This window comes from Oryza glaberrima, chromosome 10 (genome assembly GCF_000147395.1).
Source record: "Oryza glaberrima chromosome 10, OglaRS2, whole genome shotgun sequence".
NCBI classification, from domain to species: domain Eukaryota; kingdom Viridiplantae; phylum Streptophyta; class Magnoliopsida; order Poales; family Poaceae; genus Oryza; species Oryza glaberrima.
The window spans coordinates 19475278-19499781 of record NC_068335.1 but is presented as its reverse complement, the minus strand read 5'-3'; the positions used below and the strand labels follow the sequence as shown (position 1 = coordinate 19499781).

Genomic DNA, 24504 nt, shown 5'->3' with positions numbered 1-24504 from the left:
GGCGGGGTGCGACGGTTTCGGCGGCGGTGGCGACGTGGGCGGGCGGCCGGAGGTTGGGGAAGGGCCCAACAGGTGGGCCCCACCTGTCGGCGACCCTGGGGAGAGGAGGGAGGCGGCCGGCCTGGCTGGGCCTCGGCCTGCGGCCGGCCCAGCGGATAAGGGGGAGAGGGAGGGAATGGGCCAGCGGCCCATTCGAAAAAGAAAAAGGGAAAAAGAAAACGAAGAGAGAAAAAAAAGAAGAAAAGGATTTCTTGGAATTAAATATTGCTTGTGCTCATTTTTAATTGGTTAAAATTATTTCGAGGGCTCTGAAAATTCCACTAAAAATCTTGTTAGCGTATTTCGACATGTAGAACTCAAGAAAAAAATTCCACATGCCAAATCCGATTATTATTTGCATTAATTTATTAGGGTTTTCTCTTGCTTTGACACCAATATTTTCTCGGGTGGATTATAAGTTCCATTTCAGGCTTGGGAAAGAACTTCAGGGTGTGAAAGTAGACTTGGTTGATCGTTTAGCATACTCATTGAACAGGCCCACCAAGGTTGTCTTCAATCTTTCAAGCCTAGGTTTGGCACGACTTCCAAAGGCAGGGTCAAACAGGGACAGACAACTATAGGATAAGACAATCAGCACCTAATTCAGCAGCTCGCGATGCCCCTTATGTCAGTCTGTTAGCCTCCTTGCTGTTCTTTCTGCAGTAAAGCACACAAATCCATCCAGTAGGATATGTTAAGAGATTTCATATGAAGGGTCTGTTGGACAATTATACTGGAAGCAGCCAATGTATTATGGGTTTTCTTAATAAATCCATGACAAATTCCACCAATCAGGTCATGATCATACTACATAACATAACACATGCAGCTATAGTCTCCCAGACTGTAGAAACAACATTCTATTCAGGCCATTAGGCGATAGTTTATTTTTTCATTGAATTTATCCAGAAATTTGCTATTTCCACAACATAGTAGATGATAGATAACATATTCAGAAAACAATTTCTCAGTATCCGCAATGGCTCTCAGAAATAAACATAAAGCAGCATGTGAAGAAACCAATTTCATAATGTCCATCTGTTGACCTTTACGAAAGATGATAAAAGCCAGTGTGGAAAAGGTGCAGTTGAGTAAAGCATAAAAAAAACATCGAAGAGCATATCAGTAAGCCATTTTTTCCCCCAACATGTTCAGTATCAGGAAATTTTACCATCGATGTGAGGATAGTGTATGCTATGAGCATTCAAGCAAGCAATTTCAGTGACAGAAATTTGCCATCTGCAATGTTTGCTGCAATATAAAAATTTGAATCGCTGGAAATTCCAAACAAAATGCATCCCCTAATATGATGTCAATATCACAAAAGCATCCACTAAATCCCTAATCAATGTATAACATTGTTCTTTGATTCATTCTATTGTGCCGGAGAACTATGTGCATAGTTTTTGCTAATGTGCATGGGAGATGATCTTATATCATGTGAATAAATCAACATTTTGACTTAACCTCACGAGTTTAGTATGGCAATGCGGCTGATTGCTCTGTACATTCCACTGATATATTGAACTCTTTCCGTCATATTCAATATATTTGGTTTCAATGTCAAATCAAACCTAAAGCAATGAAATGGAAAAATCCTCTGGCACTTCCATACAAAACAAAAGGGATATCCTCTTGTACGTACCTGAAAAAGCAGCAGTGCAGGAACATCAAACTTTCTGGATAATTACTTGCAGAATCTGATTTTGAGTAAACAGGGAATACAGATCAATTCCCATAAACAAACAGGGTGCTTGCGTTCTTGAAACTGATTAAAGACAAAAAAAAAAGAATCTAAGGGATGGATAAGTCTTCTAAATCTTATCAGAAATTACATGAGTCTACAAAATTTGCGATACCCTCAATTATACAGTTGATGCCACTAACACATCATTTCTCCAACATATATAATAGTAAATAGTACATAAAAACCCAACAAATACAGACAGCTCTACGGCATACTGGCATACAGAAGAGAGAATCAAACATATATAGAGGAAAACACATTTAATACCTAAAAGAGGATCCCACTGAAACAACAAAACAAATATTGATATAACTTATGAACATGATGATAGCAACACGAAGGGGAATGGATGGTTAGCCATTTTCTCCAACACACAGCATTACTAAAGGAATTTCATAAGGAAATTCCTGCAATCTAAACGATTTTTGTGGGAATTCCATAAAGAAAGCCCCACATCCAGACACTTATTCAAAAAGGAGAGCTTCACTGCTGCTTAAGGGTCTCCTAGAACAAAACCAGGAATGTGGCATCCAGTTGGTCATGTCTTCCTTCAGCTCTTCCGGGTATGGAATTTCTTCCAAAACATCTGGTTGTTCCAAATGGAACACAGATATCCAATGCTGCTGCTTGTAATTTTTATCTGCATAGTAGACACAATTTCTCTTGATCGCAGGAAACTCCTTAGCAGAAAGTGAAAATGTGTCACCTCGGCCCACAAACAGCGAGTGATCACCAAGGTCCATCACCCTCTCGCCAAGCCCCAACTGGTGGTTCCCCTTCCACTCAGGCTTGTAGATTTCAGCCAGTGATGGGTGGCCTCCCCAGCGCAACACCACGAGCAACACCTCGCCATCGCAGGCTACCAGATGCACCCCACGCTCCGGATGAAACTTGTCACAACTGCAGAGCATGGACACCGATGTGCGAACATGGAAGAATTGAGTGCACTTTGCACCGCTAGCTCCGTCGGCGTCGAGATCGCAGACAACAATGTTGCTCATGATGTCAATGTAGTACACCTTCCCTCCGTGGAACACGACGCTGCCGATCTCGGATGTGCCATGCTCGAACAGCATAGTCCAGGCGGCGTCCCCGCGGCGGCAGACGAGGGTATTCTGCCCTTCTCGGCCTTTGAGCTGGGAGGCCATGGCGACCCAGCCCGGCGAGGCGAGCGGGTCGCCGGAGAGGGAGACCCTGGTGATGGGGCTCAGGCACGGGAGCGGGATCTCGGCGCCGGAGAGGGGCTCCCACAGCGCGAGCCGGGTGGGGGACCGGGCGTCGTCGGCCAGAGCGAGCCACCCGCGCGACGCGCCGCAGCAGTGGCGGAGGCCCGACGGGGCGCGGCGGAGGCCGGCGTCCATCCTCTCCGCGCCGCCGCCCGGGAGGCGGAGGGAGTAGTCGCCGATTGGTACCAGCCCACGCTGCAGCGCGCGGCCGGCGACGACCCATGGGCGGCAGGCGGAGACGGGGAGGGTGGAGGCTCGCCAGTGGGCGCAGACCTGGTGGATGTGGAGGTGGTCGGCGTCGGAGTACAGCCGGCCGGAGACCTCCCGGAGGAGATCGGCGGGGAGGGAGGACCAGCCGCCGCCGGCCATCGCGTAGGGTTTTTCCTCTCTAGGCGAAAAAAAATATTACGACTTTATGTTTGGGAAATTTTCGGTAATGAACTCCTAAAATTGAACGGACAGATGCTGTACGTTATTAAAAAAAAAAACTCTTTGCTAAACTCTTACTAAGAAAAAAAAAAACCCTTCCCTAAAAAAATTATACCATTGGATCTAAGAGCATCACCAAGAGAATAGCTAAATCTCATCCTAAAAATCTGATAATGGGAATCCTAAAATGAATTTGAGGTGTGAAAATAGTTCTTTCTCCAAGATATTAGGTAAAATAAAATCCCTAAAATAAAAAATGGGTCCATACAAAACTACCATCAGGAATTAGTTTTTTCTCGTCTCACGTCGTTCTCCCTTGTACGCCGCTCGGCATCAGCAGAAGTTAAATAAAAGTATAGGATCAATCACATTGACTATTGATTTAATCAGCTACATAAACACTAAAATTGCAATGCTTTTGTACTCCTAAACATCGTAAGTTTTTTACTTGCAACGAAGAACAGGAAAAAATGAAAAAAAAAAAGAGGGGGGTACACCCGCTTGCTGCACCCGCAGAGGTCGTGAGCCCACGACGGCGATCATAATGAGTGCGCGAAGTGGCCGCAGGAGGGCGATTGGGAGCGAGGGTGGCCACCTACTTCTAGGGAGCGAGGACACCGGAGATGGGAAAAAAATTCTCTGGGGCGGAGCCCCAATCCTCAGCGCGTGAGACACCATCCTAGATGGGTGCCACCTGTATTCTCACCAATCTTGAAGCACCGGAAAAAAGTAAAGCAATTTGGATTTTTTTAATTAGCGTATACGCTCCGTATTCCAGTGGTGCCCTACGAACTTGTATCGTATTCTCTGCCCTAATCACGTCGTTAGCGTTCCTCGTTCCTCGAAGCCGTAATCCAGCTATTCGCCCTCCCGTTCCGGCCATCGCCACGCGTGTAGTTCGCCGCCCTTCCACCGTCGCCGTGGCCATCGCCGTCGCCGTCGTAGTCAATGCAGATGAATCCCCGCGGCGGCACATTCGCCGGTGCTGCCTCCTGCCCATCCGCCGACGGTGACGATCCTCCGAGGCCCCTGATCAACCATGGACCGATCAACAATGCATGGTAGCCCGTTTACAAGACACGAAGCTCCAAAGAAAAATATACTAGAAAGAAATAACGTGTTTGAGTATATCGAATCACTACAAATTGCTTCCAGGAAGAAATAAAGGTTGCAATAGCTTACAAATTAGAAACAATAATTCATGTTATTGTTTTCTACTTATATGATAAGTACAATGTCTACTTAGGAATCACAGCTCCTTCAAAATCTAATCTCCAGTTCATTGAGCATCAACGAATGCGCCATCGTCGAGAATGTCGATGCCATATGGTTGTGGTCAAGGTTGTGCAGGCAGTTGCATTCATCGATATCGTGGTGTTTGTGGTGGGCGGCCTCAGAGGATCGTCACCACCGGCGGATGGGCAGGCAGCAGCACCGGCGAAGGCGCCGCCACGGGGATTCATCTACATTGACAGCAACGGTGATGACGACGGCGACGGCCACAGCGACGGCGACGGCAGAAGGGCAGCGAACTACACGCACGGCAATGGCCGGAACGGAAGGGCGAATAGCTGGATTACGGCTCCGAGGAACGAAGAACGCTAACGACGTGATTAGGGTAGAGAATACAATACAAGTTCGTAGGGCACCACTGGAATACGGAGGGTATACGCTAAGAAAAAAAAATCCAAATTGCTTTACTTTTTTCTGGTGCTTCAAGATTTGTGAGAATACAGGTGGCACCCATCTAGGATGGTGCCTCACGCACTGAGGATTGGGGCTCTGCCCCAGAGAATTTTTTTCCCCGGAGATGGGAATTAGGATTTTGGGTTTCTTGTATAGGGCTACTGTTGGACCGTGTTTTTTTTAAAACTCAAAAAAAATCTTGATTGAGAACCATTCTCATATGCGGTTGGACATGCTCTAAGTAGTGAGTAATAATAATAATAAAAAGATTTAAGTATAGTGCGCTACATCGATTTTTATAAGCGGATTTACTATATGACGTTCGATAGAAAATTAAGAGAAAATATTTCTCTTTTTTTTTCAAGATTTGTGCTAGGTAGGAGAAGAAAAAAACCATTGGACGAGCTAAGATTCGAACCGAAAACAAGATAATTAACATTTTTGGTTGTTAGATGTGCGCCAAGAGATTCATATTATATGGGAGAAAAAGAGCATATCTTTGACCGAAGTCAATCACACAACCTCGATTTGCTTAATTGCCCCTCTTCCTTTGTGGCACGGACTAGAGATAGAGCTTTGGAGCTGATAATCTTTAGAGGTTTTAAGGATTAAGAGGAGTGAACGGCAGACCGATTGTTGTAGCCATATTCCTCTACGACCTTTTATCAACAAACAAACTGACGAGTGTGGATTTTTGATCCGCTGAAGGCGCGGGCGCGCGGCCTTTCTTCTTCCTAACAAACCGCTGATAGCTAGTAGGAAATGAAGCCGCAGTAGCCTTTAAGCCACGTCAGTCTTTCTTCTTCCTCACATCGCTACTCTATCATGCATGTTGGAATCTAGCATCCCATCTCATGCATGTTGGAATCTGTTGCAACTAAAACTAGTCGGTGTTGAGTTGGGAGATCGAGTATGGCGGCGGAGGAGGATTGGGCCTCCCTGGAGCAAGGCCTCCTCCATGACATCTTCCTCCGCCTCGACGATGACGCCAACGCCGCGCGCTTCCGTGCCGTGTGCAGCCAATGGCGCGCCGCCGCCGCCGGCGCGGGCGTGGTCTTCGTCCCCCGTCCCTGGCTCGCCGTGTACGCGCCCGAGCAGCGCCGCCGGCTCCGGCCGTCGCGTCGCCGTCGACGGGGGAGGCGCCGCTTCAAGAGAGTTGACGATGGGGAGGTGTCGCTGCGGCCGGAACGCGGTGGCAGCCCCGCCCCCGCCGCCGTCTCGCTCGTCAGCGTCTCGCTAGGCTGGGTCGCCATGAAGCACGGCGAGAGCCACCTGGTCAGGGCCGTCTCCGGCGACGAGGTCCCGCTTCCTCCGTGCGGCTCCAGGTACGAGCTGAGGTACGAGCTGAGCAAGGTGATCCTCCCCGACGACCCGCTCGCCGCCGCCGCCTCCGGCGAGTGGACGGCGTTCGCCTTCATGTCCCATCACCAGCAAATCCTGTGGCCGCACACGCGGCGGGTCGCCTTCTGCCATGCCCGCGACGACGAGTGGACCTTCCTCGACAAGGCCATCAAGGCGCAGCGATACAGAGGGCTCGAGTTCTTCCGCGGCCGAGCCTACGTGCTCCTCTCCAACCTCACGGTCGCCGTCGGCGACGTCGTCTCACGGATGCTGATCGCCACCAGCGTAGGCCTCTCCGGCGCCTACCGGTGGCGGCATGACGAGCTACTCGAGGCCACATGCCTGGTGCGCTGCGGCGACGACCTCCTGTTCGTCCAGGTGTCGCGGCAAGTCGTACCCAGGAGGTCGTGCTTCCCTCTCCTCGCCGGCGGCCGCCACCGGCGCCGGCGGCTCCGCTTCACCAGCAGGGTGTACAAGCTGGAGTTCGCGGCGGACGGCAGCGGCGTGCCGGTGGGGTTCACCAAGGTGGAGAGCATCGGGGAGTACGCGCTGTTCGTGTCGCGGCGCAGCCACGCGTTCGCGCTCCCGGCGAGCGGAGCGGCTTCCCCGGCGTCGAGCCGAATCGCATCTACCACTTGGTCAGATTACGCGGCGAGGTCGTCGTCTGCGCTCCGTGGGAGACTCGCCATCTCAAGCCCGTGCCATTGGACGATCTTCCTGAGCCCCGGTGGTTTCCATCGCATTGGTTTTGCCCTCGCCGGCCAGTTCAGAGCACGGCGGCGGCGGCCGGCGCGCAGGCGGCGCCGCCCACCATGGACAACGCAGTCGCGGACGATGCATTAGTCGATAACTAAAATTTTCAGATATGTTTCATTAGATTTTAGCCTTAAGGCATTCTTGTTTCAAATATGAAGCCCGCTTACTAATGTACTTCTAGGTTAATTAGAGATAAGTTCTAGTAGTACTTTTTTCTCACACTCGAAAAGTTATCCGGAGCTGGGATCGGGCAATCCTATCCTGGTTGGTTTACTTGTCTCATGAACCGAACTTAACTTAATTTTCCTCACTAACCATGTCCATGTATATTGCATTTGGGAGGTACTCCGTATAAAAAACGTGTAGGGCAACTTAAAAAATCAGAATCCATCGTCTAAAAACTAGGATCGAATTATAGAAGATGGGTTTCTAATCACTTGGGTGGACGTCCACTCATTTATTACATGTCAACTAAATGGCTATAATAAAAAAATTGACAAGTAGATTAATATATAATATATCACTTAACTGTATTTGTAGAAGCCCATCATTTGGCCTATTCATGAAATAAGCCCAACAACATATTTACAAATGAAAAAAAATTATTAATAATAATTTTATATACATGCACTTAGCGATCTAAAAGCAAAGGCTAAAAAATAAACTTTGATTAAAAAACCCAAAATCAGCTTCAAATTTAAGATTGAAAATTTAAATTTTGGCTGATAAATATAAGTATAAACGAAAAGATAATGCCATAAACTCTCATTAAAAATAAGCCTAATATAAATATAAGGTACTTAATCCAATCATGACCCGGCTAGTTACACGAACATTGCGTCAAAAAAGAAAGAAAAAAGGTTACACCAACGCGTGAATAACTAGCTAGTATTTGGGGAAGAACCAACCACGGCGAGCCCAACCTGCCGACTGTGCGTCTCGGCGACCGTCGTCGGGGTAAATGGTCTCATCACGGAGAGCATAGTTCCTCGCTACGATGGCCGCCTCCTCGGGCTCCCACCGTCCGTCCGCGTTCATGTCGAACACCCTGACGCGTCCGTCGGGGTGGCCCTGCTGGTCGACGAGGTAGACGCAGTTGGCTCGGCACGCCGGGAACTCCGCCGGCGAGAGCGCGAACGCGCGGTTCCGGCCGAGGAAGAGGGCGCGGGAACGGAGGTCCTCCTGCCGCACCAGCCGCACCGCGCCGCCGGCCACCCACTCCACCCTGAGCACCTCGACCACGCGCCCGTCGCCGCCGCCGTCGCTGTCGCTGCTGCTGCTGCTGCCGTCGTGGTCGTCGTCGTCGCCGGCGTCGCCGAAGATCGTGGCGTCCTCTGGGTTACGCTCCAGGTTGTCGCGCACCGACACGAGCAGCAGCTCGCCGTCGCACTCCACGAGGTGGGTCTCGACGACTCTCCTGCCGGTGTCGACGTTCTCGCTGCCGCCGTCGTCGTCGTCGTCGGTTAATTGCTCGAGCGGGATGACCGCGGGGACGGTCGCCTCGACGTCGCAGACACAGAGCTGCGACTTGAAGGCGACGTAGAACCGCCCCCTGTAGTGCTCGACGCCGGCGTAGCCGGCCGCGCTGAAGCCGAGCGGCGTCCACGCTCCGGCGGCGGAGCTGTAGTACGCGAGGCAGTTGGTCGGGAACCCGATGGCCACGGCGGCCCACTTGTCGGCGGTGCCCGGGTCAGCCGACAGCACGACGGTCGCCACGTCATGCCACCTCTTGAAGAACCCGATCGGCGGCAGCCGGATGCGCCGGCCGGTGACGGGGTTGACGAGCGCGACCGCCTTGGGAGTCGCCATAGGGTCGGACAGCGCGAGGTACCCATGCGACGACGACGACAGGAACTCGAGCCCCGCGGGCACCGCGGCGGCGAACGGGACAAGGCCGCCGCCGCCGCCGCCGCCGCGGCTGCGGCGGGAGAGCCAGAACGACGACATGGCGGCGCCGCGGCCGAGCCGGTCGGTGCGTGACCCGACGAGCCAGGGGCGCGGGCGCCACGACGCGGCCGCGGCGCCCCACCCCGCGCACACGGCGCGGAAGCGGGCGCGGTCGGCGTCGCAGGGGAGGCGCGCAAACACGGCGAGCAGGAGATCCACCGGGAGCGACGACCAATCCATTCTACTAGTGCGGCTCATGCTGGACAGCTGATCCGATCGAGACCGCAATTCCAACCATCCATGGCTTGTTTTATATACACTCACGGCCCACATCCAAAGACATATTTGCAAACAAAAAATAATTTACGAATAAAATTTTTATGTACGAGTTCTTAACAATCTAACAACAAAGATAAAAAAATAAAATTCGATGAGAAAAAACCAAAATCAACTCTAAATTTGAAAAATTTAAATTTTGACTAATAAACATAAATATAAGTATAAATATAAGTAAAAAATAAGGTTGTCATGTATTACTCCTTGTATGAAAGGATTGTGTGGACGGAATAGAATGGTGGGGTGCAACGTAGTTGTGGGGTTTGGTCGTTGACTACTAGTAGTCGTCATTGCGCGATCGATTCATCCTGCAGGGAAATTTCATGGAATGTACCTACGTTGCAGTCATGTGTCTCATGTGGTCATTTCTTTTTGACATTGCACCGTGTACGGATGATTTGTTATGCATGGGGAGGGATTATGTAATCTATATTACGGTGTGGTTTAGTTCCTAATTTTTTCTTCAAACTTTTAATTTTTTTATCACATCAAAATTTTCATACACACATAAACTTCCAACTTTTTCGTCGCATCGTTTCAATTTTAATCAAACTTATAATTTAGCGTGAACTAAATACAATGTTCTGGACAATTTCAAGGTCGGCGTCGACTCGGCGGATTCCAGGCTTCATGCATCGTGGGACGCGGAGATTACGTCAACAAACCTTGATCTGTTCTCCGAATTGGCACAGCATGACAGTACTACGAAATCAGGAAATCTTGCATTGTGCAGCCTAGACCAGTCGGACGGGAGTAACGTGCGGGTTGGAGGCGCGCCGTGCTCAAAGGTCAATAGGACTAGCATTATTAGGCCGAGACAGCTAATACGCGAATAATCGTGCTCACCCTTCCACGCGCGACTAGACACGTGTCGTGTGTGGAGAGGAGGCGGCGGCGTACAGTCTGTTTCTTCGGGCGTACAGTTTTCTTTTCTTTTTTTGTTTTTTCTGTTTTTTTCTCTTCCGTACCTTTTCCGGTTTTCTTTTTTTTTCTTCTCGTATATTTTTCTGTTTTTCCTTTTTAATACGTATGTATGTAAACTTTGTATATATACAAATACAAACTTTATATACACGTATACAAACTTTGTATACATACAGATACAAACTTTATATATACGTATATAAATTTTGTATTCACGTATGCAAACTTTTGCATACGTGTATAAAAAGTTTGTATACATGTATTTTTTGGTTTTTATACATACGTATACCAACTTTGTATACACGTATTTTTTAGATTTTTTTTACGTATACACACAAACTTTATATACATGTGTATCTTTTATACATTAAAAGTGCATACATATAAAAATTATGTATATATACACACGTATGTATATACCATATATATACATACATATAAACTTTGTATGTGTATATACAAAGTTTATACGTATGTATATATATATAGTATATACATATAGTACGTATAGTAGTACTCTATAGGATAAGAGATCAGACGGGGGCCGGGGGGGGGGGGTGACTGGTCGCGGATCAGCGCCCCCCTTATTAGGCTTTCAACGCTCCGGTCGAGCCTCTTGCCCTTATAAGAAAATGTGGAAATTAAAAATCCCTCCAAGAGTGAAAGTGTTTGTTACGATTAGAAATAGCATTATGACAAAACATAATCAGTAAAAAGGGGCTAGAGAAAGGGGGGGAAAATCAGTTATGTGAAAAGAATGAAACTGTTCAACATTTATTCTTTGATTGTCCTCTAGCTCGTTTTATTTGGTGTGTGATAGTGTGTGCCCTGGGGTGAGACCTAATAAGGATATCGTTAGTATGTTTGCGCAAAGGAATTTCTTTGGGAATAATACAAAAAATTTAGTCCTGGTGGGTGGTGGGTGTGGTGTTGTGTTATGAACCATTTGGACAGCCAGGAATAGAGCTTGTTTTGATCACATTTTGCCAACTGATCCTATTGAATTGATATTTACCATTGTTCCACTTTGGGGTCTTGGAGCATTTTGTAGATCAAGGAGACAGACAGAGATGGTGTTTGAATCTCCTGAAGATAAAGATGAAGATTAAGTATTTCACGTAAAATGAGGTGGCAATAACGTGTGATTAATTGAGTTTTAATTATTACAAACTTGAAAATGGATTAATCTTATGTTTTAGAACAACTTTCATATAGAAAGTTTTCACACGAAACACAACGTTTAGCGGTTTGAAAAGCGTGCCATGAGTATCCAAAAGTTTATCCAACTTTTGTTGGAGCGAGAAAAGGTGCTTTGGGGGGCTCAGCTTCTCAAACAGGTAGCAAATGAAGTTTTTCCCTCAAGGTTTGGCTGGAGAGGAGCTAGCAGACGTTTGGGATGGAGACCTGATGATGACCCAGGATGATGCTGCGATGATTGCTGGCCTTCAGTGCTTTTCTTTCTTGTCTATGCATGGGAGCAATGTCTTGTGATATATTGGTTGTGATCATTTTGCTGTTTGTTTTGTTTAATCTGCTACCTGAACCTATCGAACCTTGTATTTCTATCGTTTTCGTTAATGAAAGCGGGAGAGGTGCGGCCTCTCTTTATCAAAAAAAAAAAAAAAAAAAAAAAAAAAACACTCCCAACAAGCGGGAGAGCAGCCTCCCCGCCATCAAATCGAATTGCGTCTAGCACTTATCAATGATACGAAGGGCGAATCAAGATGGTTATTAGCGCTCCATGGGATCGGAGACCATGTGACACTCGACATCTCAAGCTAATAAACTCGATGCATTTTACCTTGACCTAGAGACGTGTGTCGGAATCCAACTCGGACTTTAGAAGGAACTACATATATATTAATCTTTCAAAAGATTTATAGTTTCAAATTTTACAGAATTTTTAACCAATGGATATGGCCCATTATAAATTAAATAATCCCCAAAAGGATAAATATGTCAAAAACCATAAATCTAGAGAAAAAACTGTTGTGAAATATATTTTTGATGCATTGTAACTGAGCATATATGCACTGTACTATGTAACGAAGTATAAGTGTAATGTAACTTAGTGTAAGTGATCCGTAATTGAGTATAACTATAAGTTGGATACACAGGAATACGAATCTTTATGTAAAATTCTACGGACGAAAAAGTGGTAAGATATGAGCCCACAAATCTGTCGCGAGTGAAATTGCAAATCCCTTCTAGATTTGGCACAATAGAATTGATTATTGACACGCGAAATACTTCTCAAAATCTAACGCAGGTGTATGAATCTGACTCGGATTCAAGATGTCTAATTCAGGAAAAAAGATTTTAGACACGTTTAGTTATTCATGGAACAATAGTTTGATTATCTGTACTACTTTAAATATGGAGTTATCCTCTTCCTCCTCCCGAAGTCCCGAAACATCTCACACTTTCCCCACGTATAAAACAAACAAACCACCTAGTGTTTAAAAAAAACGACTCACGAGAAACTAGATAGAAAAAACTGAACACATAAAACAGTTCATTTTCCTTCAGATCCTTGCGTGCGATCTACCTAGAAAGCGCTAAAAAGCACCAGGTGCAGTGGATTGCAGTCTTGCACACTAGCTAGCTTTTTCGTAGAAAATTTCCTTCCATGCCCTCTACGCTTTATTACTCACAAAACGTTATACTAGTACTTTTCATCGAGAAAAATGGCAGAAATGGCTGGAACCTGGAGGGACATTATGTGACAAGCTGAGGGAGGATACCTTCACACTACAGTGTTTCTATTTGGTAGTGCAATTAATCGTTGGGCTGTCACATTAATTTGCCAAGATCAATATATTGGTTAATGCTTACTGATCTTACTATAAGCTACCCGCATGGCACAAATGCAGCCACAAGATCTCAAGATTAATAAAAACTACCAAAATATGGAAACACTTTCCTCCGTTTTGGCTGTTGAAACCAAATGCTATATATCCAAGCAATCTTGCGACACGGAAATGCAAACATGCAATACAGTATCAAATAGATTTTTTAAGACAAAACTAGTGTTTATTTTTATCTTTCTTGAAATCGCTACGGCCAACTCTGGTGAGCATTTTTTTTGGTGGTATAGGCTCCTAAGTATGGGGAGGTAGCAAGGCAGGTGGTAGTCGAAATTATCATAGCATCGCAAAACCATGGGATGGTAGAGGTGATAAGAAGTGATGGGCTAGACCATGCTAGATCAGGAAGACGATGATCGACAAACTTACAGCAAGAGATGTTACATAAGGGCGTAGGATCAAAGTGTCACACACATGGTTTACTATATTTTTAGGATGCATAGACCTGTCCTAGGGGAATCGAAATTCATTTTCTTAGGGGGAAGAGGGGGGAGGATTTCAAATGAAAATTTAGAGGAAAAAAAGGCTAGATCTAAACAGATTTTTGTTCATAATTTCAATACAATCTAGAATATACTACTAGCACCCACCACTAAACTCAAAATTTTAGGAATTTTGAAAATTTAGACCCTAACTTGTAAATCATGATCACAAAGACATTACGTAAGGACATAGGGCCGCATATATAGGACATAGCATTAATTACGTAAGGCGCGAGCGCGATCCACCGACTATGTCTACGTGCATGAATCGACAAATATAGGTTTTCAGACCCTCATCTACCGGTAAACATATAAAAGAAATCAACAAAGAAACATAGACAATTGCTTAGCCAAATGTTTGGCGACTCATTCACAGTACTTGAAAGTTGAAACTAAATTAAACCCAGCCAAATGTTTGGCCACACATACACAATGCTTGCGATCGAACTAAACCCAGCCACAGATCGATGTTTGGCAACTTAAATTACAATGCAATGTTTGCAATGTAGTTAAACTCAAAAGTTCGGAACGATTTTGGTATGGTATACTGGAGCCATGAAGCAACTAATTAAGCAAAGCATCCTCTTGGATCTCAGTGGCATCCAGATTGAGCTTACCGACCTTAGGAGTAGTATTTGGGGAAGACCCAGCCACGGCGAGCCCAGCCTGCCGTCGGCGAGCCTCGCATGTCGTCGTCGGGGAAGATGTCCTCGTCGGGGCAAGCCCACTCGGTCGTGTCGTCGTTGAAGTTCACCACCCTGACGAGGCCGTCGGGGTGGCCCTGCTGCTCGACGCTGTAGATGCAGTTGGGCTGGCACGCCGGGAACTCCTCCGGCGAGAGCGCGAAGGCGTGGTTCCGCCCCACGAACAGGGCGTAGCCACCGAGGTCCTCCATGCGCACCAGCCGCGCCGCGCCGCTCTCCAGCCACTCCACCCTGTGCACGTCCACCCACCGCTCGTCGTCGTGGCTGCGGGGCTTGCGGCCGACGGCGGATTCCGGGCTCGGCTTCTTGTACGCCACCTCGTCGTGCATCGACACGACCAGAAGCTCGCCGCCGCAGTCCACCAGGTGGGTCTCGACGAGGCACTTGAGCGGGTAATCCTCGTCGCCCAACCCGGCGAGGGTGTCGGCGCAGTCGTCGTCGTCGTCGTCGTCGTCGTCGCTGTTCGAGGTCTCGTGGTCGAGGTTGAGGTCGATGTCGAAGACGTCCGCGTCTTCGTCGTCGTCGTCGTGGGCTATCTCGATCTTAATGGCGGCGGGGGTGGCGACGTCGACCTCGAGCACGCTGATCTCCGACTTGAATGCCACGTAGAACCGCCCCCTGAAGTGCTCGACGCCGGCGTAGCCGGAGGAGTAGTTGAACCTGATGGGCTTCCAGTCGTTGGTGGCGGAGCTGTAGTACGCGAGGCAGTTCGCCGGGAAGCCGACGGCCACCGCGGACCACGCCTCCGCCGTGTCCGGGTCAGCCGACAGCACAATGGTGGCCACGTCGTGCCACTTCTTGAAGAACCCGATCGGCGGCAGCGGGATCCGGCGGCCGGTGACGGGGTTGAAGAGGGTGATCACCCTAGGGTTACCCGTGGGGTTGGAGAGCGCGAGGTAGCCACGGGAGGAGGACAGGTACTCAGATCCGGCGGGCACGTCGACGGCGAACGGCACGAGGCCGCGCTGCCCGAGGGAGAGCCAGAACGACGACATGGTGGCGCCGCTCAGGCCGGTCCAGTCGTCGGCGCGGGACCCGACGAGCCATGGCCGCGACGGCAGCCTGGCGGCGGCGGCCCCCCACCCCTTGCACACGGCGCCGAACCGGGCGCGCTCGCGGTCACCGGCGAGGCGCCTGAGCACGGACGACATGAGATCCGCCGGGAGCGACGCCCAGTCGCTGCCCCCTCCGCCGGCGCGGCGGACGCGACGAGGCCGCGGCGACGCGAGCTGTGACACCATGGCTGCTCTCCTCTCCTCTCGCTTTCTTGTCCCAAATTTTTTTTTCCCCACTTGGGGGAGATTTGCTAGTACAATCTGAACTGAAGCGAAGGATGGGTAGAAAGCGAAGGGTGGGTATATATAGTCGGGGGGCCCAGCCGTGGTAGAGTGACGATAGTTGACTGCCTGAGTGACGTCACTGGTGTCGACATATGATAGGCATACAGCCTTAGAGGGGGACATTCATAGTTCTCTTTTTATCCTTAGTGGTTGTATTTTCTCCTGCTCTATTCAATGAAAAGGCACATCTTTGCTGTTTTTTCCGTTCAAAAAAAAAATTTGTTGGTATATGCGATGGGCTGGTGCATTCATGATTAGGGATGCTGGTGTATTTATGGGTAGAGATTTGTGGTGGTGTATGATTCAGATTTGTTTTGAGTGTTCATCTGAGCTCATTAGACCAGTTTTAGAACGTTGGAGCATTTTATACAGAGCAACTGCATAGGCAACGTTTTTTTTCCCACTTGTTTAGTGAAGTTTATAGATGTTGGATGGAAAATGAACGGGTTTGATCTATCTTTATCTATCAATATATAATGTATCACCACCGTAAAAGATTTCCCGCGCTTTTTAAACGATATAAACCTATCTCCAAGTAACGCCAACCAGACCTGCCAACTTCCACAATCGACGTGCACATGTACGCCACGTGTCGTCAACCCCCTTTGCGTATCTCTTGCCTATCCCTTGCCACCCACCTTTTCTCTAAGTCTTACATTTCACCGTGATTAACTCCCTCCTCTTCATCATGAATATAAGGTTGCACCACATGCCCCCTAAATCCCACTTTTAAGGTGGCATTACCACTCCAGCTGTCATCCTTTGCGCCCACCCATCCGATATCCTAATATGACCATATGTAGTTACAAATGGTAAATCCATACATCTAATGAGTTTTTTAGAACTTGGGAGAAACCTGCTATGACTAACTGCTAGTGATGTGGCATATCTACTCTTTTGTTGTGTGCTAAAAAGCTCATGTGGTTGCCTTGGATTATGAAGCCCTAGATCCGCCAGTAGTCGTTTGAGGTTTGAGCCCACCAAAGACGAAGAAGTGGAGCATGAATCTCCACATACATCTAAAGATGTTCGGTTGTCTTTATAAAATTATTAATAATATATAATACCTAGAAAATTCCTTTGGCATAATAAAAAAAACATATGCAACTTTCATGTTTCAAATAAGCTCTTGCGTTCCCTAATAAGTTGAGCTTGTGCATTTTGATGGTGGGGAACTAATCCTATACCTTAATACCAAAATTTGGTAGCGTCATATATTTCAAAATTGGAAGGACAATAATTGTTCATGGAATCATTTTAGACAAAATTGCATTTTAATAATAACATTCCTATATAATTTCACAGTTCGAATAGAGCAAAAGTAGTATCCATAGGTTCATATTACTGAGATGTGTTAAGCTTGAACTATGTTTGATTTAGTGTTTGTTGAAGTGGATGAATTCATGGTATGATTGCCTCTTCCACGACTATGTTGGTTGAGTTTGGAACACTAGCAATAATTATATGGTGGTGTTTTTTGAATAATGGTAAAGACGAAATTAGGTCGCACAGTAAGAAAATAATTAGTACACGATTAATTAAATTTTAATTATTTTAAACTTAAAATATGATTTATTTAATATTTTAAAGTAACTTCCATGTATTCTTATATAAAAAAACTATTTCTACACGAAACATGTTGTTTAAAGTTTAAAAAACATTGTCGTTTAAAGTTTGAAAAACATGCCAACGAAAATCTTAAGCATCCAGCAACTAAATTTTTGCTATGGCCAAGCTGAACCAATCACCCCTGATATGTTGGCTCCAGTCCAAGATCTTTATCTAGTGGCATATTCTTTTTTCTTTTCTTCTTTATTGCCCAGTAGCATATTAGAAAATCTAGGAAGAGTGAACAGAAATGCTCTGAACTGGAGTCTTCCAGATTCTGGAAGCAAATATCAGACACTGGAGGGACCTCATCGCAAAAGGCGACAAACCTACCTAAAGGCAACTCTTTTTCCTTCCCCACTCCGGGCGTCTCGCCGCCGACCACAGCCCTCCCCCCCAAACCCTAGCCCTCCCGCCGCCATGGCCGACCCGCGGCTGTTCCCGTCGGGATCCAACTCCTCCGGCGACGCCTCCGGCCCCGGCCGCCGGAAGTACAACCCCTACCACGACCTCAGCACCCCCTACAGCTACCAGACCCTCTACGACCTCCCCACCTCGCCGGAGTTCCTCTTCCAGGAGGAGTCCGCGGCGCAGCGCCGCTCGTGGGGGGAGAACCTCACCTACTACACGGGCGTCGGGTACCTCTCCGGCGCCGTCGCCGGCGCCGCCCTCGGCCTCCGCGACGCCGCCGCGGGCGCGGAGCCCGGGGACACCGCCAAGATCCGCGCCAACCGCGTCCTCAACTCCTGCGGCGGCGGCGGCCGCCGGCTCGGCAACAGGCTGGGCGTCATCGGGCTGATGTACGCCGGGATGGAGAGCGCCATGGTCGCCGCGCGCGACCGCGACGACTGGGTCAACAGCGTCGCGGCGGGGCTCGGCACCGGCGCGCTCTTCCGCGCGGCGAACGGGCCGCGGTCCGCCGCCGTCGCTGGCGCCATCGGAGGGGTCCTCGCCGGCGCCGCCATGGCCGGCAAGCAGCTCGCCAAGCGATATGTGCCTGCCATATGAGGCTTCGCCGCGGTATCCCTTGTTCACTCTGATCAAAGGATCGAATCGATCAATCCGTCGAAAAAAAAAATGGTCTTCTGTTTGTTTGTCTGATCTCCAGGTTAGCTCATCGATTTGGGAATGGTTTAGCCATCTCGAGAAAAAAAATATGTGATGTTTAGTCGTATGTGGATGGTTTGAATGGAAAATTTTGACCTCTCCTTGCAATGTTGTAACATCATGTTTAATGTATAACTGCATACATTTTGCTGATGTTGCTGAGCGATGAGAAGATGATCCAAGAGTTTGTGGCAATCCGAGTTATGAAAAAGAGTCGTGTTGACACCTATTTGCAGATCTGTTCTTGATCGTTATACCTATTGTTCATGATCGTTGCAACCAGTGTGCTTATTCACGGTAAATGGGGATTGGATGCATTTTGGTTTCTTGGCACTCAGCTTAGAGCCTTAGATCTTGTTTTGTATAATTATCGTTGTTCAACTGTTCTCAATTCAATGGTCACTTGGAAATTGGAATGTTGTTTGCTCGGCAAGCTTTTGGACTTATCATTCTGTGGTTGATTATGGACGGAATGAGAACTTCACAACCCTGGCTCTTCTGTTGGCCTGTAAGATCAACAACTACTCCAATTTATCACTGTACTGTGGTGACCCTGTGACAGACGACAGTTTGAATAGAATGGTAAAGGAACATTTTGTTTGTCCATAAAGAAACCTATAACTGGCTTTTGTATCGAAATATCTTTGGACATTTGAAGGTACTGGACGAGGTTGTGCCTGCAAGGTTGCAAGCTTCAACCGAAAGAGCGAGTTCACCAATAATTTCATTTTCAACGAAACAGATTCAATCATCGTGTACGAAACATTAGGAACAATCACCAAATTTGTTACACTAAATATGTTTTGCATCCAAAATGGTTAAGCATCGATCATCACACTCGAGAAGAAAGTGGAAAAGAATGGGAAGGAGACCTATGCAAGGCGTTACTATGCCGCCTGTAGCTCAATATTTTCTGGACCGTGTACTCTCTCCTGACAAAAATGAATTGAGACTACCTACAAGCAAACTAAACTACTACTAGTACGTTTCATTCCAGCCTGCTATTTTCCAGCTTATTCAGCAGCCAGTGGAAAGCGGCTCAAGTTGGATGGCAATTTTCATGTCCAATTCACATCTATTGTCTTGTCTTCTATGGGTTTAACGGCTCATCTTCCCCAGTCATCTCTACAGCTTCTGAAGGAAATTTACCCATAATTAGCACTTTCAAAACAGAATCTGCATCTGATTATAAGAAGATTGCATTTATTTGTGTTGAAAATCATAGTGGGGAACATACTTGTTGATCTGTGGAGATCAGAGACAACCATCAGCCGCCTCTGCAAGATTGCTGCCATGAAAAGGAAAATAGCACACATGCCAAACATGACAGTGATGGGGAATGCATTCACCTGCAGAACATCATTTGTATGATTAATGTTACTGGGACAAATGTCTTTTTTTTTGCATTTGCATTTGCTTGTTGGTGTGTTATTTTCATAAAGAAAAAAAAAAACAGAAGTTGGATTTAGCTACTTACATTGTAAAGAACCACACAAACAAACAGGTTGAGTGGTATGCGGAAGAAGTTCATGATCGTGCTTCTTGCCTCCTCAGGAATATACTGGGACCTCATCTTCATGATTGATGGCCAGAAAATGCCAACACAGGATTCAAATATACAGAAACCGAGCAGCTGTAGACAGCCTCCAAATGAGATGCCACCACCTTTGACCGAGGAGGGAGGTACTAGGAACTATTTAACAAAAACAGATTGTGTTAAACTTTCGAACTATAAAGTGAAAACATTGAGAATAAACTGAGTGCAGCAGACTTACGTTAGTGACAACAGGGAGGAAAAGAGTAAAAGCTGATATCGAAAACACAATCTGCATATAACCTTCAACCTTCAGCTTCCGAGCTAACAAACGAGAGGCAATTGAGCTACCCAACATAGAGGAGAGCATGAATGTGGCAAATATGAAGCCATGAGGAATTTCTTCATCATTTGGGCTCAAAGCAGGAGTCCACAGGAAAACAAAAGTGTACATTGAACCCTCAAACAGTGACTGTATAGCTCCAAGCAATGCAATCTTTTCATCTGAAATTTCAAAAGAAACCATTTGATATGTTAAAATAAAAAAAAATATTTAAAAAAACATTATGCCCTTTGCTATGGTGGACATGATAAATCTACCTGAAGCAATGGCTTTGGCTGCAACCTTGAATTGGGCTATCAGATCCTTGTTATCAGATGTATCTCCATAGTTCTCACTCCATGATGATAAGATGATTGCCATGCCTATTGCTAAAAAGCAAGCAGCAGCATCAAATGGAGCAACAGGCCCAAAACCCAAGTTATCTGCAAGCAGATTAGCAAATAGCCCAGCGATGATCGCAACTAGGCCATTTCCAAGAAATATAGCCTTGGAGAATGTTATCGACAACCACTGTGGGTCAAATCCTCTCTGTACAGCAAGGTAGATTTGCAGTGTCAACAGATAATCAAGGGAATTCCCAAAAGATTTGAATAAAAGATTGCTGTAACTAGTTAATCAGTTTCGTAGAATTAACAATCTTGTCATACACAAAATAGAACAATGTATGTATGTAGACATGTAGTTGAATACAACGGACATCTAATTATATTTGCATTTATCAATCGATTTCTAGTTTCTACAACAAATGGCTCACTTTCTCAGTCAGGGTCATCCTGGAACTTTTATTGAACAGGGCCTATTAAGTATTAACCGGGGCTGTTCTGAGTTCCTACAATGTCATTTTAATACTAGATCCACCAGAACTTTAAAAAGCATATAAAAATAGTTGGAGTACTGATAGGAAGACCGCAAGATAATCAGTGGCAAGAGTTAGCATTACAGCAAACCATAGTTCCTGATATAGATAGTATGTTTATTGTGAGTTGTACACTTGTACTTCACAGTCGACAAAGCTATCATAAATGAGATCTTATTCAGATCTCTTTAATTTTATATACCTCAAAGTCATTTTATATTTAAATCATTGTATACTAGCAGTCAAACTACCATAATCCCTGTCATGTTGACTTCACAGTTCACACGTTTTGTACCCATTTTTGAGCAGAAGCACACACTTTACAAAAACAAAATCATTCCAAAGATGTAGCTTCAAAAATACCAGCGAGTTCTAATGAGCAAAAGAAGAATTCGTTAAGATCAAGGTTAAACCCTGGTCACCACCAATTTACCACCACGGGCACACGGATCTGACCTTGTTGTGCTCCGCGACGAGCCACGACTCGAACGCCGAGAAGAGCAGCGATGTGGCGATGCCTCCGAGCACGCGCCCAATCATCAGGATCTTGTACTCAGGCGAGTGCTTCGTGATGCAGCTCAGGATGTAGCTGATGCAGTAGGTAATGCACGCCCTCTTCCTCCCCCTACGACAACCAGGAAGCATCACAACCTCATCAAAAAAAAATCCAAACAAACACAACAAAATCAACGAGTAAAACACGGGGCACGCACTGCTTATCGGCGAGGGATCCGACGATGGTGCCGAAGAGCATCGAGGAGCCGAAGCCGGCGATGAAGAGGCGGCCAATGTCACCCTTGTCGAAGCCGTACTGGCTGTAGAGGTAGTACACGTACGGCCCCTGCAGCCAATCCCCAGCTGCAAAAACCCACACCCACACCCGCGATTCACCACGGCAACAGCGTCAGAAACCCTCCCAAACCATCCGGCATTGCAACCCCGGCTCAGATCTGAGCGATCCAGCCGCCACGCCGCAGGGGAACTCGAAGATTGGGGGAAAGGGGGGGGGGGGGGGGGGAATCTGGGGGCGGGGGGAGGCGTTACGCACACATCATGAGCGAGTAGACGAGGATGTAGTTGTTCTTGAACGCGTTGAAGGCCGAGGTGGTGGCGACGCGGTCCTTGCCGGACTTGCCGAGCTCCAGCCCCGCCACGACGGCGGCGAGCCCGCCGAAGACGAGGTAGTAGAACACCTCCATGGCGGAGGCGGAGGCGGAGGCGCGTCGAGGTGGGGAAGAGAGAGAGAGAGAGAGAGATCGCGAGGTGAAGTGGGAGAGAGAAAGAGTGGGTTTGGTTGGGGATCTGGATTAAATTAAGGGTTGCACGGGCGTGCTGTAGCCGTCGGATTTCAGGGGGCTGCGGAGATCCTGCGGCTGTGCTGCCCGCGAGCCGGCCGGTTCAGAAATCAGAAACATATCAGATTTTTTTAAAAAAAATTGCATACATATCATAAAATTTTGTTAAATTCAAATTCAAAAGGTATTACAGAATGTTTCAAGGGCACCACAAGAAACACCAAAACGACGTGTTTACAATGGAGGATCTAGTTGTAGCACGAAGCCCACGAAATGAAAGGGTCATGACTGGGCCGTCTAAGCCCACAGAGCCCAACATTGGCCTTTGTATAATACACAGGATTTTTGTGATAGTATTACTGTACTTACTGCATGAGAAGCGTAAGAGAAGGGAACATTTTACGTGTGCTTTTCATGAGAAGCCGAAGAGATGGGAACATTTTGCGTGTCCTTTTCATGCAATTTTGTTCGCCTAACACTTCACTTACGTAGAGATGCTTGAGAGATGAACCTATAATTGGTAAGTGTATATATATAAACCCAGCGAGATATATATATATAAACCCAGCGAGATGGGTATATCATTATGGTAGACGTAGAATGAAGCAGCAAGTGACATATTGGAGGATAACCAAACAATCACCACGTTTTATTAAGTTGGATTGGTAGCCATGCTTAATCATCACATTAGTTTGAAGTTTGTTGATAGCAGCGCAAGACATGCAACGACTCGCTATAGTTTCAATAATATTGGTAATAAAAAGCTGGTGTAATCTCGTTTTTTACCATAATGGTTTCAGCTATGATCATAGAGGAAAAACACAGAAGTAGACCAAAAGTCCGGAGATTGATTTTTATCCCTCGAGAGAATATCCCCTCGTTTTATGCATGTTATTTAAAATTAATTAATTTTTTTTTAAAAAAGTGTCAAGATAGATTAATATATGATATATCTTTCCACACACTTATATGTTAAAATTCGATTTATACAATTCGAAACAAAATAATAAATTTGATCATGAATTACGCATTCTATTCATAGTCAAAACTGTTATTTTTGTTTTTATTTGTATATAAGTTGACTTTGTCAGGTCGGCCGAAGGAACCGGCGACCAAATTTCATTGAGTAATTGGAGGAAATATACAAATAGTTGTGGCTTAATAAGTTGACTTTGAACATGCATGTTGATATATCTTACTATTTTTTAACTTTTTTATGACCTTTTAAACGATATGCAAAAATAAAAGGATATCCGTAAGAGATGAATAATACAGTTCCCAAAGAAGCCCAACTGCTACTTTTACATTAGTCATAGTACTGTGTTACCATAAAGACTCTCATTTGTATTTTTGCTCCTAGATAATTCGATTATAGGTAAGACGAAAACTTTATTTAATTTCTGATGCACCAGAAGTCTCCCAATCTTTTCGCACTCATCAGCCATTCTGCTTTCTGCATCTCCAAATGTCTCATTCAGCTGTACACATCTGGGTTGAACTAGGAAACAATAACCATGCAAGTTGATTGGCCTAAACAACTCACAAGGCTCTCTTTACATGCAACAGCTCCCCTTTTCTTGCATCAGCATCTCACCTATAGTCTGCAACTCGTGTTTGTCTGTATGGTTAGGCCTGATTCCAAGTTCTACAGAGCTGATCCAGATTAGCACAGGAGATTGTGCAATGTTTCGTATGAACTTTTTGTTGGTTATCTTTTTAATCTGTCTCACTATGCTTATCCAGATTAACTTATGGAATGCTTACCTACACAGTGTGGGTGCTTTTACCACTTCCCTGCTGCCTGCCAATGACATCATCATTCTGTCTTAGCTGATATCCTTTGCTTTTGTCTGAAGCCAGTATTGGAGAAGGCATCTGTATGCTTATCCTGTGAAATGTTTCATTAAAATATAAAATACCCTGCAATCTCTACATATGATTCTTGATTTGGTTAGAATACTGCACCATAAGGAAAACAAAAGCAAATGGTTTTTCAG

At 46.3% G+C, this 24504-nt stretch overlaps 5 protein-coding genes across 5 annotated transcripts; 1 reads left to right on the top strand and 4 right to left on the bottom strand.

The window, feature by feature from the left end:
* Positions 1-822: 822 nt before the first annotated feature.
* Positions 823-3430, bottom strand: LOC127786022 (uncharacterized). Its single transcript, XM_052313346.1, has one exon. The coding sequence runs from the start codon at positions 3379-3381 to the stop codon at positions 2251-2253; it is 1131 nt and encodes a 376-aa protein (XP_052169306.1). The 5' UTR covers positions 3382-3430; the 3' UTR covers positions 823-2250.
* Positions 3431-8010: 4580 nt separating this feature from the next.
* Positions 8011-9396, bottom strand: LOC127753036 (uncharacterized). Its single transcript, XM_052278494.1, has one exon. It carries the CDS (start codon positions 9367-9369, stop codon positions 8110-8112), a length of 1260 nt encoding a protein of 419 aa, XP_052134454.1. The 5' UTR covers positions 9370-9396; the 3' UTR covers positions 8011-8109.
* Positions 9397-14342: 4946 nt separating this feature from the next.
* LOC127785940 (uncharacterized) lies at positions 14343-15665 on the bottom strand. Its single transcript, XM_052313272.1, has one exon. It carries the CDS (start codon positions 15663-15665, stop codon positions 14343-14345), a length of 1323 nt encoding a protein of 440 aa, XP_052169232.1.
* Positions 15666-17671: 2006 nt separating this feature from the next.
* LOC127752840 (mitochondrial import inner membrane translocase subunit TIM23-2-like) lies at positions 17672-18708 on the top strand. The gene has a single exon (XM_052278275.1). The coding sequence runs from the start codon at positions 17793-17795 to the stop codon at positions 18378-18380; it is 588 nt and encodes a 195-aa protein (XP_052134235.1). The 5' UTR covers positions 17672-17792; the 3' UTR covers positions 18381-18708.
* Positions 18709-19235: 527 nt separating this feature from the next.
* On the bottom strand, positions 19236-22501 carry LOC127752839 (uncharacterized). The gene is made up of 8 exons (XM_052278274.1): positions 22261-22501; positions 21926-22070; positions 21669-21837; positions 20614-20884; positions 20255-20517; positions 19957-20172; positions 19717-19828; positions 19236-19613 (listed from the first exon to the last, which is right to left on the bottom strand). Exons 1-8 carry the CDS (start codon positions 22409-22411, stop codon positions 19570-19572), a joined length of 1371 nt encoding a protein of 456 aa, XP_052134234.1. The 5' UTR covers positions 22412-22501; the 3' UTR covers positions 19236-19569.
* Positions 22502-24504: the final 2003 nt, after the last annotated feature.